Source organism: Trachinotus anak, unplaced genomic scaffold, assembly GCF_046630095.1.
Source record: "Trachinotus anak isolate AG129_WGS33_773 ecotype Australia unplaced genomic scaffold, CSIRO_AGI_Tana_v1 ptg000004l, whole genome shotgun sequence".
NCBI lineage: Eukaryota > Metazoa > Chordata > Actinopteri > Carangiformes > Carangidae > Trachinotus > Trachinotus anak.
In genome coordinates this window covers 741547-757948 of record NW_027273855.1, presented here as the reverse complement: position 1 = coordinate 757948, position 16402 = coordinate 741547, and the positions used below count along the sequence as shown (strand labels likewise).

Sequence of the window (16402 nt, the reverse complement as noted above, 5' to 3'; positions counted from 1 at the left end):
AGTTGTATACTGTATTTCATCCAGTCCATTGCTTTTTATCAGTTGGTGGTGGAAGAAGAACATGGTTTATTGTTCCTGTTCATGAAGGTGCTCGAATAATTCGACACTAGAATACATCTGGCTCCAATAATTTCATATCATCTCTCTTCAGACTTTTCCTCTGCCAAAACCTCTGCCCCACAATCATGGATTTATTTTCCCTGTGAGATCCTAATCTCCTCCCTCCCTGTGCTCCCCCATATAAGACCCCACTACGTTCTGCTGCACAGAACCCTCCCCACCGGCTGTTAGCTACAGTACAAACATTGTCCTGGAGTCGTCCCTCCAACCTTTTAATCCACATCACTGAGGTAAGAAAACTCTTGTTATATAGACTATTTTATATATTCTTATATATATTATCTTATATATTATCTCACCAATATTAATTGGTATTAATTAGAAAACAAGTGACGTTGACATGACATGACATGACTGAGAAAACAAAAAACTTCAAACATAATAGACAGTTGGCACAACTAGTGAAGACTGGATTGTGGATGTTGTGGGTAGTGTGTTTGCAGGGTGAGATGTTTTAATAAAGGTCTGTGGAATATAATAAATCATTGTAACAATCACAAGGAATTTGCAAATATATTCACAAAAGCCGCAGTTTCTATGTTGAATTTTTGACCACAGTATTTTTCTGTTTCTATCTATTTTTGTAAATGTTATAAGCTTTTGGGAAACAAACTGTGTTTAAAGAAATGTGTTAATCAGCCTCATTTTCAGGTCGTGGCAACATGAGAGGCTGCACTGCTCTGGTCTTCTGTGTGGCAGCCATGACTGCATGGGTGGTCACTGCAGGTAAGACTCACACACACACACACACACACACACACACACACAACCTGCCCCTGCAACACATGGTGGAACGTGGGTCATTTAGATCAGGGTCCTGGGTTGTCGATTGATGTTTCTTTTATACCTGCTGCACTGAGCATCACTGCTCTTCTCTCCTCTGTCAGGACAAAACACCACATCTGCTGCTACATTCAGGGCTGCGTTTGCCAAAGAGATATAAAAAAAAAAGTTAAACTATTTTAACTCCCTGTCTTGAAGAAACAGGCTGGCTCTGTGCTGCCTTTGTTCCCTCTCGGCCGTTCGGAACAAACACAGCAGCGCCTGCTCTTTTTTTTTTCTTTCTTCATTCTGCAAAGTTTTCTTAGAAGCACAACTGCTGCATTGGAAAAAGCAATGTCACTGACTTCAACCTCACTGAGCAGAGAACAGAACAATACCTGAAACCAGCGAAACCAACCTGTGAGCTGGTGCTGACAGGAAATGATAGACAGCAACAGACTCACGGTGAAAATGAGTAAATTTAGACAAAGGGAAGCTTCAGGACTTCTCAGGCACATTCACACACAGCAATGGATATAGTTAAAATGCCTTTATTGTGTTTGGGTACATCAGAATAAAATGTGCAATAAATCCTTCACAGGGTGTGGTTGGACAGAGAAGAGAGTGTTATGGTTCCTTATATAGACACATATATATATATAGTCCCAAATAAGTAAAAAGATTAAAAATTTAAAAAACAAACAAAAAGGGAGTGGAAATACCTTTTCAAGCATTTATTGATCTACTTTTCTCTGAGCTGTGGAAGTGACTGCTCGAGTTAGATCTTTCATCTTGGTTGCATGTTGTGTTGTGGCACCACTGTGTCTGTTACTGAGGGGTTTACATCTTCATGCTGGCACTGGTTTAGGAGGGGGGGGCTGATTAGCCCAGTGAAGTGGAGGCTTCAGCACCTCCTGATTTACATCCAGTGTCAGTGCAATGGGAGTCCAGAGTGTGTCCTGTTAAAGAACCACAGGTCGGACATTTTTACCAGCTCACATCCTGAAAAGCTCTGGGGGTCAGTTGCACAGAACACCTTAAGTTGTCTACTTACGTAAAATTCTGCTGTTTCCATGGAGACCATTTGTTTGATTTATCACCATAAACTTGGTCATATCAGAGGTACCTTTAGTTATTTTCCTTAGTTTGGTTGCTAAGGTCTTTTGTGCAGCAGTTGGACTAAGTGGTTCCTTAAGTGTAAGAGAAAACTTATGTGAATATTTGAAGAAAACCTTACGATGGTTTGTGCCACTGGCCCCTGGTACTCTGTGGCTTCACATATTAAGGTTTGACCCCACCAATGAGATGCTTTCCTCCTCCATAGCCCCGCCTCTGAGCACTGTGTGCAGAGTAAATGCTCAGCTCAGTGCCAGCGATCTCTGGCCGACCTATGAGGCGGGGTCTCACTCCCAAATCATTCCTCACACTTGCCTCTTCCCCCCACTGGCCCTGTTGGACGGCTGGAGTCCCATCAAAGCACAGAGGGGGCATAATCCTCTGTGGCAGCGTCCCATTTCTCACCAGTGGAGGGGCTGCAGCCTTGCTACGGTCCAGAAAGCACTGTGATAAATCAATTAACCATGTGGGGGGAGGACTCTGCAGGCAGGCGGTGAACTGACAGGCATCTCCGCAGACTGTAGGTCCTGCCATCTTCTCTAGAGGAGGCTGACAGGGTGTCAGGGGCTTTATATGACCCAACCGGGTCTGCTTTTGTTATTGTATGCAGTTATGAAGAACTTGCACCCCTGGCACCTCCGCCCCCCCCCCCCCCCCCCCCCCCCCCCCCCCTTCTCACATCGACCCTGGCAGGGCATGTTAGGGCCTGCTGGTCATGCTGCGAATGCCATTGGTCACAGCTACAGCAACTCTTGGTGTGTGGGGCGGGGGGTGGGGGGTTCAAAAACAACGGCAAAACACATCCTTAAGGACGGGTCCCCACTTTGATCCCCCCCGCCCCCCCTTTCCCGACTTTGTACCTTGCAACTGTCCGCTCTCAGTGTGGAGCTCTTTTCTCAGATCTCCTGAAAAAGAGCCGACAACAAGACTGTCATTGTCCCAGTGGCTGTTTGGCTTCGCTGCTGTGGCTGAGAGAAAAACACATGAAGGGGAGTCAAAGCAACAATTCGCCTCATTAAGCTTTCAGAAGCCGCTCTGCACATAAGCTTGTAGACCTGAAACCAAACCACTAATCAGCCAGAAGAAGTGGCTCCAAGTAAATCCTCTCATCTTTGTACTGATGCTTGATTATGTTGATTCGCTTCATTACAGGAATCCAGAATTTATTGTGCTGCTTGTTTTTTTCCATTCTAGATGCCAAGGAGTTATCCATCACCACCATAAAGGTATTGTTCCTTTGTGTTACTCCCTCCACCAGAACGCCAAGGTGGCAGCGGCCTCGTGCAGCTGTGAAACGCAGTTCTCTGAGCTCGACCAACACTTTGTGAAACAATAAGTCTTGGTCTTTGCCAGAAGGGTTTAACTAACTTTCTCTCAGGAATAAATAACATAACTTTTTCTTTCAAACCTCTAGTTCTTTTTAACTTTAAAATCATTACGTTAGTAGAATTTTCAAAATATAAATTTAAAGAATTTTAATAGAATAGCTTGTAATTTTCAAAATATAGATTAAAAAACACTTAAATAAATAACTTTTCATCAACTATTCATTATTAGTCATTATAATAAAGCCAGTGTTCATCAACACATAAAGCCCCTTCAGGGAGGTTTCCTGCCGAACGCTGTTTAGCTTTACTGAAAATAGACAACACTGTTCAACAATGTCATTGCAAATTGTCTATTGGTTGTTTAAGGGGGAGAGAGCCTCATTTTGAGTCACTGCTGTGGAGTTCAGTTTGTCAGCAGTCAGGAGGCCCCATCTGCCCACAAGTGGATGAGCTCAAAGCACACACTTTAATATCTATATAGGCAACAGTGTTAATCACAACTCAGAGAAATGATGGACTAAACTAAGAAAAAAAAAGACCCAAGCTGTGTATTTTCTGAGGTTTTTTGAGGATCTGGATCTTAAAACAAGAAAATGAAATTGCTAAATTAGAAAAAAAGCTGAAAAGAAGACAAATGATTTATGTGAATATTGCTGTAGCACATGAGTTGCAGTGTAATATTTAGTAATATTGCAGTATAATATAGAGATTTTCCTGATAGTAAAACAAAGGGATGAACAAATTAAAAGTGGCAAAAAATCAAGTCATAAGATTTTCACCTAAAAGCAACAATTAGATTTTACAGTTCTGCAACCTATGAATCACTCCGTCACCTTTGCTGCTGTAACCCAGTTCTCCCACAGCGATTAAACATGAGGTCGTTTGTTGTGTTTCCTCAGCAAGACCCGTACACCATGAGCAGAGGCTCTGAGCTGGAGGGCTACTGCATCGATCTGATCTCTAAGCTGTCCAAGAAGCTGGGCTTCAGCTACAAACTGCACCTGGTCAAGGACAATCGCTACGGGGCCCTGGACCCCAGCGGCAACTGGAACGGGATGATTGGTGAGATCATCAGAGAGGTACGTCAGAGACTCAACTGTTCAGCACAGTAGAGTCCATGTAAACACTTTTTCAAAATCATTTTGTCCTGACACAGACACATTCTCAGGGCACACATGCTGTGTACAGCAGTGGTTCTCAACCTGAGGGCCAAGGCCCACTGGTGGACCACAGAGGTATTGCAAGTGCCCTAACAAATCATTTGCAAAACAGTTACAATTTAATCAACAAAATCAAAGTCCTAAAGTCCACTGAGTAGACTACTGAAATTGTAATTGTATATATTTATATATTTAATTATATATATTGTACTTAAATTTTTTAAAACAAAAAAATCTTTAAAAGCATTAAAAATTTTAACCTTGTCACAATATGTTTTTTTTTCTCTCATATTAACGCCTCTCACTGTGATCAGCCAATGACAGGAGGTTTTATGGCATCGCTGCCGGACCACATCGTGTACTTGTTTGCTATCTCAGGCTAATTTTGTGGAGAATCAGAATGGAGAGCTGGGTAACAACAGGAAGAGTTATAAGGAAACAGAGTCGAGAAACATTGTGAATTTACAAGTGATGACTTCTCCGTCAAACTAAGAAAAACCGAGCTTCCTACATGTTTCTCCTGCTTCCACTTGAATCCTGAATGTTCAGTCATTATCATTAAAATAAAAAGTAAGAAGGCATTATTTGGATGTGGGCCACCAACATATTTGAGATTTTTAAATGGACTAAGAGTTGGAAAAGGTTGAGGACCAGTGTTCTACTGTATTTGATGTGCAAAAGGTAAAAAAAGAATGAAAAGGCACCAAATCAGGTACCAACACCTTTAACTGTGTAACTACAGTACATCACCTACGTAGACTACTGAAGGTTCCAGGTGTTCCAGGTGTTCCAGGTGTTCCAGGTGTTCTCAACACAGTGTCACTTCTTTCAGCTTTATTCCAACACATTCATCAACAGTTACACAAACATTTTATTCACTTAGTTCCACCTGTCTGAGCTGGTTCCTGTTACTTTTTAGTTCTGCTTCTTTATTTGCTCTTAATTCACCGGAAACTGAGATTCATAGTCTGTCCCTGTAGTGGGGGGGGGGGTCCTGTATGTCCTCAGTGACAAGTTCATGAGCATCACTTCCCTATGAAAGCAGGATGCAGCACAGGACAGGGTCAGAGAAGGTCTCACTGTCTTGTCTTTAAAGACACAATGTAAATGTACATTTCTCCCTCATGACAGTTTCTGCTAAAATAAACTGAAATCATTACACAGAACAGATCATAATTTCCTTTGCCCCTCCCGTCCATCAGGAGGCCGACCTGGCTGTGGCCCCTCTGACCCTCACTGCAGTCAGAGAGCAGTATGTGGACATGACCACCCCCTTCATGCAAACAGGAATCGGCTTCATCATGCGCAAAGACTCGGCCTCTGAGGAGAGCACCTTCAGCCTGCTGTCCCCCTTCTCCACCGACATGTGGGTCGGCGTCCTCATCGCCTTCCTGTTGACAGGTCTCTGCATCTTCCTGGTGGGCAGGTGAGCGCAGGCTTCAAAACGTCTCCACAAGAAGACATGATGTCTCCGTGTGTAGCTTCCAGGACACAGAGGCCGCGTCCTCAGCGCTGTATTGGGGAATGTGGGGGTTGTTAGAGCATGAGGAGGTGTTTACACTTAGAGATACCGCACCCCTTCTCAGAATCTGATTGGTCAACCCTGGTGCCCCTCCCCACCAGAGTCAGAAGGGACATGGATGGTTTACTGAACAGGCCCCAGGCCCCTGGATTGATCCTCTGTATGAAGCTGAATTTTCTTCAGTTCAATCAAAACAACCACAAAGAGACACATATAATAAATATTATAATATTTATATTCATTGATTTATCATAACTTATAACAACACATGTGGAAGATTGTGTGGCAGTTTTCCTGTCAGTATCTCCACTGACATCAGATACAGACATATGATTCTTGCTGCTGTGAGATCTGTGTTTGTGCTTTTCTGCAGGATCAGTCCCACTGAATGGGCCGAGCCGGACGCAGAGGAGCACAGCTTCACCTTGCTGCACAGCTTCTGGTACATCACAGGAGCTCTCACCCTGCAAGGTGAGCCAGCAGTCAGCTGGACGGGGCCACAGCCACTGAGACACACACTGCCTCTCTCTGGACTGTGCTGCAGCCTTATTATTGGATGGTGATTGAAATGTTCAGTGTGGCAGCTCCAGGTTATGAATGAAAACTCAGTAAATCAGTGATGTGAAGCACACTCCCATTAATTATTCCATCTCCTATCATAAGGATTTACAACAGTACTGTAGAGGAACATTATCAGTATTTACCATCAAACAGTAAATTCAGTAAAATCATTTCCAATACATACAATTTATTCATTTATTGCTGTTTCTATAATCTTGGAGGAAATTGCATTTTTTAACATTGTTTGGTGAACATATACGATGGTGCGATGCTTTGATAAACATGCTGCATCATGTACGACCTTCCATCCATCAAGTGTCGTCTTTTTTCTGTTCTGCATCAGCTGAAACTGAGCAGAACAACACTGTGTGTTAAAGCTCCAGGTTTTACTCTGCTCCTGTGTTTTATCTGAAGTGTTGATCTCCATCAGAAGATATATCTGTGGTTTTAAGAACCAAAAAACATCTCAGTGTAGTTTTACATCTCCTCTCTCAGGCTTCTCTCTGGAGCTCTAGTAACAACAGGTCAGTCAGCCAATCAGAAGAGAGGATCTGAGGCTCTCTTCTGATTGGCTGACTGTTTTCTGAATGGTCCAGTAAAAATACAGCAGATTTCAGGTGAACAGTCAGAGATACCAAATCCTGCAAGGTTGGATGGTGGGTCCAGGTGGGCGGGGCTTGGGGTATGGCTGAGGGTGGTGACTGCTTTGTTGTGACATCACAAAGTTCCAGAAGTCCTGACGGCTGGTTTTAAGGCTCAGTGTCTGAATACAGGCTGTGTGCATTTCTCTGTGGACTGAGGCTTTGATACTTTCACAGTATTAATATAGAACCTAGACCTGCTTTATAATCACAAACACATGGACATCTACCTTTAGACTGTGTGGAGCTTTAAGGTTTTTGCAAACTGAACTGCACAGAATCCAGTATCTCTACCCTGTCTCTACTTTTTTAAACAGAGCATGAATTTACAGTATATTATGAATAAGAGAGTTTTCAGCCAAACCTCAGCTGTCTGTGGACTCTCAGGTGCTGGTCCTCACCCTAAAGCCCTGTCGGGTCGTCTGGTCAGCGCCATCTGGTGGGTCTTCGCTGTGATGCTGCTGGCCTGCTACTTTGGCAACTTCAACGCCATGTTGCACTCCAACAGCAAACACGTCTCCATCAAGAGCTTCGAAGACCTCGCTAACCAGGATGTGATGGACTACGGCACAGTCGAGGCTGGATCCACCATGCAGTTCTTTAAGGCACGGTCATCAGCTCCTGACTAACCAGATGTTTACAGCTGTTACAGCTGGTGTGAGACAGTGAAACACCAGAGGGTTAAAATGTTTTATTTTTTATTCTTTTTCTTTCACAGAACTCCAAGAACAACGTGTATCGTCGTATCTACCAGCACATGGAGCGGAAGAAGAGCTACGTGTCCAGTATGGAGGAAGGTGTCCGCCGTGCCCAGGAGGGAAACTTCGCCTTCATCGGTGAAGCCGTGTCTCTGGACCTGGCGGTGGCTCGCTACTGTAAACTAACCCGATCGCAGGAAGTTGTCGCTATGAGAGCCTATGCCATTGCAGCACCTCTGGGTGAGTCCTCATCCTGGGAACTCACTCACTCACCACCACTGTGATGTAGGTTGGATTACATATGAATCACAGATCCTGTGGATTGAAGTTTGAGGTGAACACTGCATCTTTCAGAGCTTCCACAGGTTGGTTTCTGTCTCCAAGGTGCATGGAGAAAGGAAAAAGTCCAGCAACACTTGCAGCAAACAGAAGAACTTCATTTAAGCAACATGTTCCAGGACCATCAGGGTGATCAGTGCATGTGTTGCTGGAGTTTTCACCTCTTTCTTTACAGGGTTTCTGTTTGCTTCAAATGAAGCACCTGTGTGACACTGCACAGTTGCTTCTCGCTCAAGCTTTCTTTTTTTCAATCTTCATCACCACCAGCTCTGTCAGGACAGACTGACACGTGATCTGTTAGTCCAATTTGTACATGTCATCAAATTGAGACTATTAACTGCTACAATTACTAAGTTATTGATTTTTGTAGATCTGCATTTATACCTGGTGAATTTATCCACACTATTTCTTAATTTGTCATGTTGTAACCTGTTGTATAAAATAAAACATAAAAACAGCTAAATGATTATTATTATAATTATTTTTAGCTTCTTTCAGCTCGCTCTTTTTTCAGGTGTTGCTCATACAGCCTGAAGGAGATCTTGGCCTGAAGGAGGCAGGGGCAGCTTTTATGTTGCCTAAGGGGCAAAATCCAGGGTAAAAGGTCTGTAAATCTCTCACTACTGCTGGTGAAGCTTAAATGTGATGAGCAGGAAACTCAGATGAGAGAAATGATCGCCCCAGTTTGGTTTGGGTGACCTCAGGCCCACCCAGCACCTCTGGGCTGAACTGGAACTGGACTGGAGTGTGAGCCAGACCTGATCAGGATGAATGGGAGCAAATCCATGTAGGAGGCTGTTAGAGCAGGTTCATGTCCATCGGTTTGTTAACAGCCTCTTTGTTTTACCACCAGGTTCCCCGCTGGTCAAAAACCTAACCATGGCCATCCTGGAGCTCAGCGAGTCCGGCGAGCTGACGTACCTGCGGGACAAGTGGTGGGCCAGCAGCTGCATGGGGGAGGAGGGGGACCACGCCTCCGAGGCCCTGCAGGCCAACGATCTGAAGGGCCTCTTCCTCCTCCTCGGCCTGGGACTGAGCATCGGGCTGCTGCTGGCCCTGCTGGAGCTCGTGTCCAGAGCCCACCACCAAGCCAAGGACGGCAAGGTAGAGAAAGGTCTCACAGGGTGTGATCACGTCACGCTCCGAGCTTGTTACTGACCGTTTCCTCTTATCCTCTACAGAAATCGTGCTGCTCGGTGTTGACAGCAGAGCTGAACCGGAGGTTCGGCAGCGGAGGGGAGGGCGCAGAGCAAGACTGCCCCGAGAAAAGTAAAGCCTAAAGGGAAAGTTTACACATTAGCTTTTGATAAGATGAGAATAAGCTGAGAAGCTCTGTCCTGTTCACACCAGCTCTCTGTGTTTCTGTGTTTCCACGGGTTGTGTGCTTGTCCAGTGTGTTTTGTACTCGTCCAGAACAGCGGCTATGCAGATTAGGCCACAAACCAAGGGACATAGAGCTTCAAACTGCAAACACTAACCACTCTGACTTGTTTATTGTTCGGTGTTGTATGTTGCCCCACTCCTGACTAACATGCATACGTCTCCTCCAGAGCTACGATAGTTTTATAACAGTTTCTGTTTGGTTGTATTTTCCAAATAAATTCCTCAATATCCCAAATGCTCCAGTGATTATTTTCCAGAAAAGCAGTAAACATAACCTCAGATTTAAAACTGCACTGATCAATATTTTCATATGAATATCGATCAGATCAGATCAGATCAGATCAGAAAGATGTTGAGAGTTATCACCAGCTCTGCAGCTCCTCTCTAACAAGTCCCTAGATCACCACAAAACACCAGATCAAATCCTTCAAAATAAAATTGGTTGTTTCTCCGCACAGTCACAAGCCCAGGTCACCGGTATTTTCTACTGAATACATAATCTCCCAGCAGCTCTACAGATTTACAATTACTGAAAACTCCACCTTCAACAAGACTCTTATAAATATCAGATCAACATCTACTAAAACCTGCACTGATCAGTGGTCTGGGTGTGGTCAGATCACATGATCTCTTACCACTATATGAAGTTTCCCCACCTGGTTTTACCAAAGTCTGTGTTGCTAAGGTGACTAAACAGTTTAACTTGATATTACCTGCAGCAGTATTACAGCCATCTCCATCAGCTGTCAGCTGCTTGGTCCAGGACAACAGACTGTGACCGGTCCACCTGAAAACCAGGTCCTCACTCACAGTTTGTAGAGCTTTAAACCTTCATTCTATCTACTGACCATCAGGGGGCGACGCCACTGGTTGTAAACAGAGTCTGATTGTATTGAAGTCTATGTGAAAATGTTTCTACTTCTCACTGATTTATCACCTCAGTAAATGTTTTCCTGATGAGTTTATGTCTCAGTCTCTAGTTTCAAGTCTTCTTCAACACATCATGATGTTCATTTTTTAAATTATGGTCCAATTTAGAGGAAATAGACCATAAAGCATTGGATGCATTAGGGTGGGGCTACTGTGTGATTGACAGACTGTACCTGACAATCAGGATAGAGGACAGAGCAGGTCAGCTCCACCCCTCACTCCTCCTCAGCTCCACCTTCTCCTCCAAATATGGTTTCTTCTGGTTTCAAAAAACCAAGATGGTGATGGACAAGCAGTGACATCACAAACCAGTGGGTGACATCACGGTGGGTTGACACTTGGTTTCACCCAGTTTGAGCTTGAGCCCACCCACTGCAGAGGTAACACGTCTGACCTGATTCTGTCCTGTGGGGTAGTGGTTCCTGATCTGACTGCCTCCCCTCATCATCACATCTGTCCTTGTAACGTTATTGCTGATGTATTTACCACCCTCAACCTTTACTGCTGTTAGCCGTTACTGAATAACATCAGTAACAATAAATAAAATCCCAGATTTCTCTTTGACACCGTGGCCAAATTTAAATTTTTTAGACTTTTTCTGCAGTAAAGTGGATGAGATTATGCACAAAGTTAGTTCTTCATTGCCATCTTCTTCCATAGAACCAGTCAAACGTTATGTTGAATCCCAGATTATCGCTGTTTTGACAGATTTTGAGATTATATCTCTTCAATCATAAACTGGTGTTGGCTTTGAAACTTACATCCTGCATCCTCAACCCTCTCCCAACTAAACTCAAACACCTCTGGCCAGTTTTTGGACCTACAATCATAAAAATTATTAGTTTACATGGTCCCCCCCAAGCTTTGAAACTGCTGAGGTTAAAGCGTTACTTAAGAAACCACACATTGATCCATGGTCTCTGAATAATTATCGACCAGCCTCAAATTGTTGTCCTTTTCAAAAGCACCAGAAAGTGTTTTGTATCAGCAGCTTTCAGTCCATATGTGTAAGACGTGACCCCCCTCCCACTGTGTTGGAGGTTGTCCTGGGCAACCTGAGCAGGTAAGTGGTTGACGCTGGAGGTCCGTCAGCTGATGCACTTCACCTGGGCCTTCCAGACTATAAATGCTGGCCCATGTGCTCACTCGCTCTCCTCTTACGACGCTCATGGCTGAACTCTCTGGTTATCTGCTTATCTGTCTCACTTTATAGTGATAAAATATGGCTTGTCTTTGACAGTCTGTGACCAAGAGAAATATTTTTAGTTCTCTGACACCTCACTGGCTCTAATGATGCACCAAATCATAAACCTCCCCTGTCGTCGGACTGTCTGACTCCACTGAAGCATTTAATCCAAACTTAAAACTCATCTTCAATGAGTGATCTTCTTTGATTGCTCCAGATCTTGAGCCTGTTACTGGCTGGTTGGTCTCAATCTCAGTGAATCTAGGCTCTGCACTGGACAGTCGGTCGTCCTGGGACGATGTGCTTGGTTTTGTCTCCTGTGTCTTTGTGTGGTCTGTCCTCTCTCCAGGTCTTCATGGTGGAGAGGAGCTGGTGTAACTCAGGTCCTATTTGTTTCTCTGTGTCCTCACAGATCATGTTCTTCATATACATTTAGAATCTATGATGTTGTCTCCAAATTGTAAATCTACAACTAACAACTGCTGCATGTCTGTGTGTCCTAAGCCCCTTGAGACAAATTTATGGTTTGTGATTTTTAATCCAGGATCTTTACACATGTAAAGATAATTTTCCACACTTTTCTATATGAATACACAGAAATACTTACCTTCCCTTGTATATTCCAGGTTTACGGCTGGAGCAAAGTCATTTATTGATGTAAAACCGTTAATGATTAACAACATTCTGCTCTGTTCACGTCGCCTCTCAGTTCACAGCTTGTTATGCAGCTAAGTGACCACTTGGAGGTGCTATTGGATTTCTATTGGTGTGAAGCTCAGTGGGTTTTGTCTCACTGATCATCCTGTATATATGAACTCACAGTGGACGCGCTCGCCTTCAGTCTCAGACTCAGTTGATAGTTTTACTGAACACAACGTGTGAGTTAAATGCTGCTGCGTGTGACCTGTGGTGCAGATATAACTGAGCAGCTGTGGACACCAGTGACACTTTCATAAATAAGATGAAAGATGAGCTCCAACCTCGACTTAACAACAAGGCAAAGCAGGAGGTTGCCAGGGGCCCACCCTCAAGGGCCCCAAAGGCCCCAGATATGTCAGTTTGTTTGTAGTAATTTGATTAATTTAAAATTAGTTTGCTTCAGTAAAGCTCAGTATTAAATAAAATGATCAGGGAGCTAAGATCCTGCAGATCCTGTCTCTCTGTGATTCTTTTTCATTTATCTCCTTCATCTAAAAAAAAAATTTTTTTTGAATATTTTTATATTAAAATGCATCTTCCCTCTTCCTGTAAAACAATATTTTTGACCATGGAGGTCACTTAAATGTATCCAATCAAATGTCTGTACTGTCTGTCTAACCACATCGTGTAAAACCTCGCCTGACTGTCAGTGTATCCCGGTGAGCAGTGTCACTGCAGGAGCTGTGTGTTTGGTTTTCAGCTGATAAACCTGTGAAAACCAAACGTGGCTGAACGAGGAACGAGGTCTAATTAACTCGCTCCTGCTGCTGCTCTGACAGCACAGGTGAGGCAGGTGAGTCCTCTGCAGCTCCTCACGAAGCTGCAAACTTTGCAAACTTGCCACTTGTTTTTGAAAAACTTGCACTTCATTATTTTCTCCAAACCCCGGCCACATTCATCCAATCACATCTGAAGGATTTGACTGAAATCCCTCTGATAACTAAACCACCCTCACATATTCCATTTCCAACGCAACATTTGAAACACGCCTCATCACTGGAGACGCAGACGCTCTAACCTCTGTTTCACTGCGACTCTCAGGTTCCTCTGTCGCTCTGAGGAAGACTACGCTGAGGAGGCAGCTGCTCCGTTCAGTGTGTGGAGGAAGATTTCCAGGCAGCGCTGTCAAAACGTCACCTGTGTTCTGCACACAGTCGTTCCAGTTAGTGTGAGTCTGTTCTGTGTGGTTGTGTGAAATGACCTGTACTTGAACCTGCTAATCAGCTTCAGGAGTCATTGATTTAGCACCGGCAGGAGAAGCTGACGGCTGAGGCTGAGACGACAGGGGGTGGAGGGTGGAGGCATGAGAGAGACACAGAGAGGTGGAGGAGAAAAAGACTGGTATTGATTTGGTGGCAGGCAGCTCCTGACAGCTGCACTAAGCTTGCACGTACTCCTCTCAGCCACAGTCTGCAGCTCGGCCGACGGGGAAGTGCCTAAGCAGATTAGGCTTTATATCCCACAGATTTCCTGCCCCCCCCAACCCCGCCTCTGTAGCCCCACCATCCCATCACTGCACCAGCAAACACACTGTCGCTCTTCCACAATTAAAAGCTTATTAATGCATCTGAATGCAGATATGAGGATGTGGATGATATTCATTTAGTCAGCATCTGTGTTTGAGTGTTTTAAAGGCATAAAAAAAGGTGTTTTTTAAAATCATGTGGTCAACATGACTCTTTATCTACTGATTCTATAATTGCAAATTAAAATATTTGCCTCTGGATCTTTTCTGCCCTAAATCAGGACAAGAAGCTCTGACATTTCTGCATGAAGCAGCTGAACTGACATTTGGACCCAGGTTGTATCAGGCAGAAACTGGTTTTGAGGATGGTTTAAATTTGCAGTTCATCTCTTGCTCTTGTTCTCTTGCTGAGGACCAGATGGATCCTTGTATGAAAGAAAATATCATTACTAGGGAGCCCATTGAAGGCAGGACATGAAGGAAAGCCAATTTGCTATTATGGATCTGAATGCTGCCCTAATATAGTGCATGATAATAATGAAGGAGGTGGAGGAAAGGAACCCCTCCCACTCCCTATTATTTTCTTTATTTTCTGTGTCAGGACAACTTGAAGCACTTTGTCAAGCTATTGTTGATCTGGTTACCTGCAGTTTCATGTACACGAACAAACAGAGGTGATTTCAACCTGAACACCTGAAACATCTGATTAGTTTAAAGAGAATTCATGTCCTTGGTTTAAATGATAAAACATCTCATCCAGATCCTAAACATGACTCCAGCTCCAGCTGCTTCAATTCCAAAGGGAACTATTAGTTTATTTTTGACAGTGCAATTTAAAATCTAATCGTACACTGTGTGTCTTCATGTAGAAAACAAGCTGGAGCAGAGCTGTCAAACGAATATAGTGGAAAAAAAACCCTCTGAAATGTGTTGGAGTACAAGTATGGAGTAGCATAAAGTAAAAGTACCTCATAGTCATAGTACAGCACTGTAGTAATTGTACTCAGTTACTGTCCACCACTGGCTGCAGGTCCTGGGGTTGTGGCTGCTGGCTCACTCTCATGGTTTACTGGGACACTTGCTGGAACTGAGTCACTGGCCCGGTCCCAGGGTCCCCTCTAAGTCCTAAGTCCTGAACGCTCACAGACTTAGTTGACATCACCTTCGAAGGCGGTTGAGTGTGAGAGGCTGCGAGGGAGCGCTGTATAAATGGTATACAGAGGAATGGGACAGCGCTTTGTGATGTATCACGTTACTTTGACCGTGGGTTTGGGACTTTTGATTTTTCCTCCCTTTGCTTCCTGTTTGGTAGCAAAAGACAATGTTGGATAAGAGCTGATTTGAAATTCATCATCATGCCATCACAGGACAAATAACTACTCATAGTTCTGGCTTGTTTTATGGTGGTTGTTTACCATTCCAAGCGTCCCTTGGTAACCATGGTAACCACATGTTTGACATCACAACACCATGAACTGTGGGAAGTTCCCTCAGGCAGTTTGCAGAAACCTGGACTTATGGAAAGTGTGCATAAAGGGCTCAAAATGTCCCCATGCACTTGATGGTTTTACAGAGGGACGACGAGGACGAGGAGGGAGGACATTGGGATTACATTAATGATTAATAATTCTGTTAATATTATTTGTCTCACTCACCTGTCCTTTACCTGTTTTCACCTGTTCCTAATCCCCTCTCCAGCAGACACACCTGCATCTTTGTCTCATGTCCCTGTCCTGTCTCAGTGTCCTGTCCTACCAGCTGATGGTTTGTTTTTGTTCTGGTTTTTTGTACAGGAGCATGTTACCATGATGGACACTCACCAGGACAAACTCTCAGACCCAGTTTGGAATTTCTTATTTACTTCATTTTCCTGTAACTGATTGACATACACAGATGTACCTGTGATGAGCCAGAATTGGCTGATTTCTTGGCCTGGCTCTACAGCTGCCCTAGGCTTCTTCCACACTAATACACATACTAATAAAACAACCTTTTAAAATGAAAACATACATAACCATTCACCATGAACCATGCACTGAGCATGTGCGAGCCGGTGTAAACAGGAAGCAGATTGTCTGCTCTGCAGTGACAAGCAGTGGACGAGGAACAGCACATACAAAACTCCACAACAGCTGCTGCAAAGACAACAAGGTCAGTAACACTGATTCATTCTCCATGTTGTTTCACCACTGGTAGTCGAGGCTGATAAGAGCCAATCAGGAGCCACCGTGGGCGTTTGTGTCCGTCCAGACTACAACACAACCTGGAGGTTTAGACTAAAACGGGTCCAGGAGCGTTTCTAAAAGTCTCTGTTTTAGGGGCTGAAGAGTCTGGATGAGAGTGGACGGAGGAGGAAACAGAGAAGAAGAGATGAGTTTAAAACTAAAATGTAGAAGAAGTGATGTGTTTTAAAACTAAAACATTGTAGTGTAGACGAAGCCATAGCCTTTTTTTTTTTTTTTGCTTTGTTTGCCTGTCGTGACTGACACGGA

At 43.9% G+C, this 16402-nt stretch overlaps 1 protein-coding gene across 2 annotated transcripts; it reads left to right on the top strand.

Moving 5' to 3' along the window:
- The first annotated feature begins 218 nt into the window (after window positions 1-218).
- On the top strand, window positions 219-9865 carry LOC139619983 (probable glutamate receptor). 2 transcript variants are annotated; one of them, XM_071475077.1, is made up of 10 exons: window positions 219-350; window positions 772-846; window positions 3193-3224; window positions 4226-4405; window positions 5689-5912; window positions 6382-6479; window positions 7598-7815; window positions 7929-8148; window positions 9101-9351; window positions 9429-9865. In XM_071475077.1, the coding sequence occupies exons 2-10, from the start codon at window positions 783-785 to the stop codon at window positions 9525-9527; spliced, it is 1386 nt and encodes a 461-aa protein (XP_071331178.1). In that variant the 5' UTR covers window positions 219-350; window positions 772-782; the 3' UTR covers window positions 9528-9865. The 2 variants fall into 2 exon arrangements, with proteins under 2 accessions (XP_071331178.1, XP_071331179.1); XM_071475078.1 differs by having other exon boundaries at window positions 225-350; window positions 760-846.
- The last annotated feature ends 6537 nt before the right edge of the window (window positions 9866-16402 follow it).

Bases quoted from the DNA above. Each gene is read 5' to 3' on its own strand.
- LOC139619983 (XM_071475077.1), top strand. From the start codon at position 783: ATGAGAGGCTGCACTGCTCTGGTCTTCTGTGTGGCAGCCATGACTGCA. The intron at 3,225-4,225 runs GTATTGTTCCTT...GTGTTTCCTCAG, and splicing joins TATCCATCACCACCATAAAG to CAAGACCCGTACACCATGAG. The intron at 6,480-7,597 runs GTGAGCCAGCAG...GTGGACTCTCAG, and splicing joins AGGAGCTCTCACCCTGCAAG to GTGCTGGTCCTCACCCTAAA.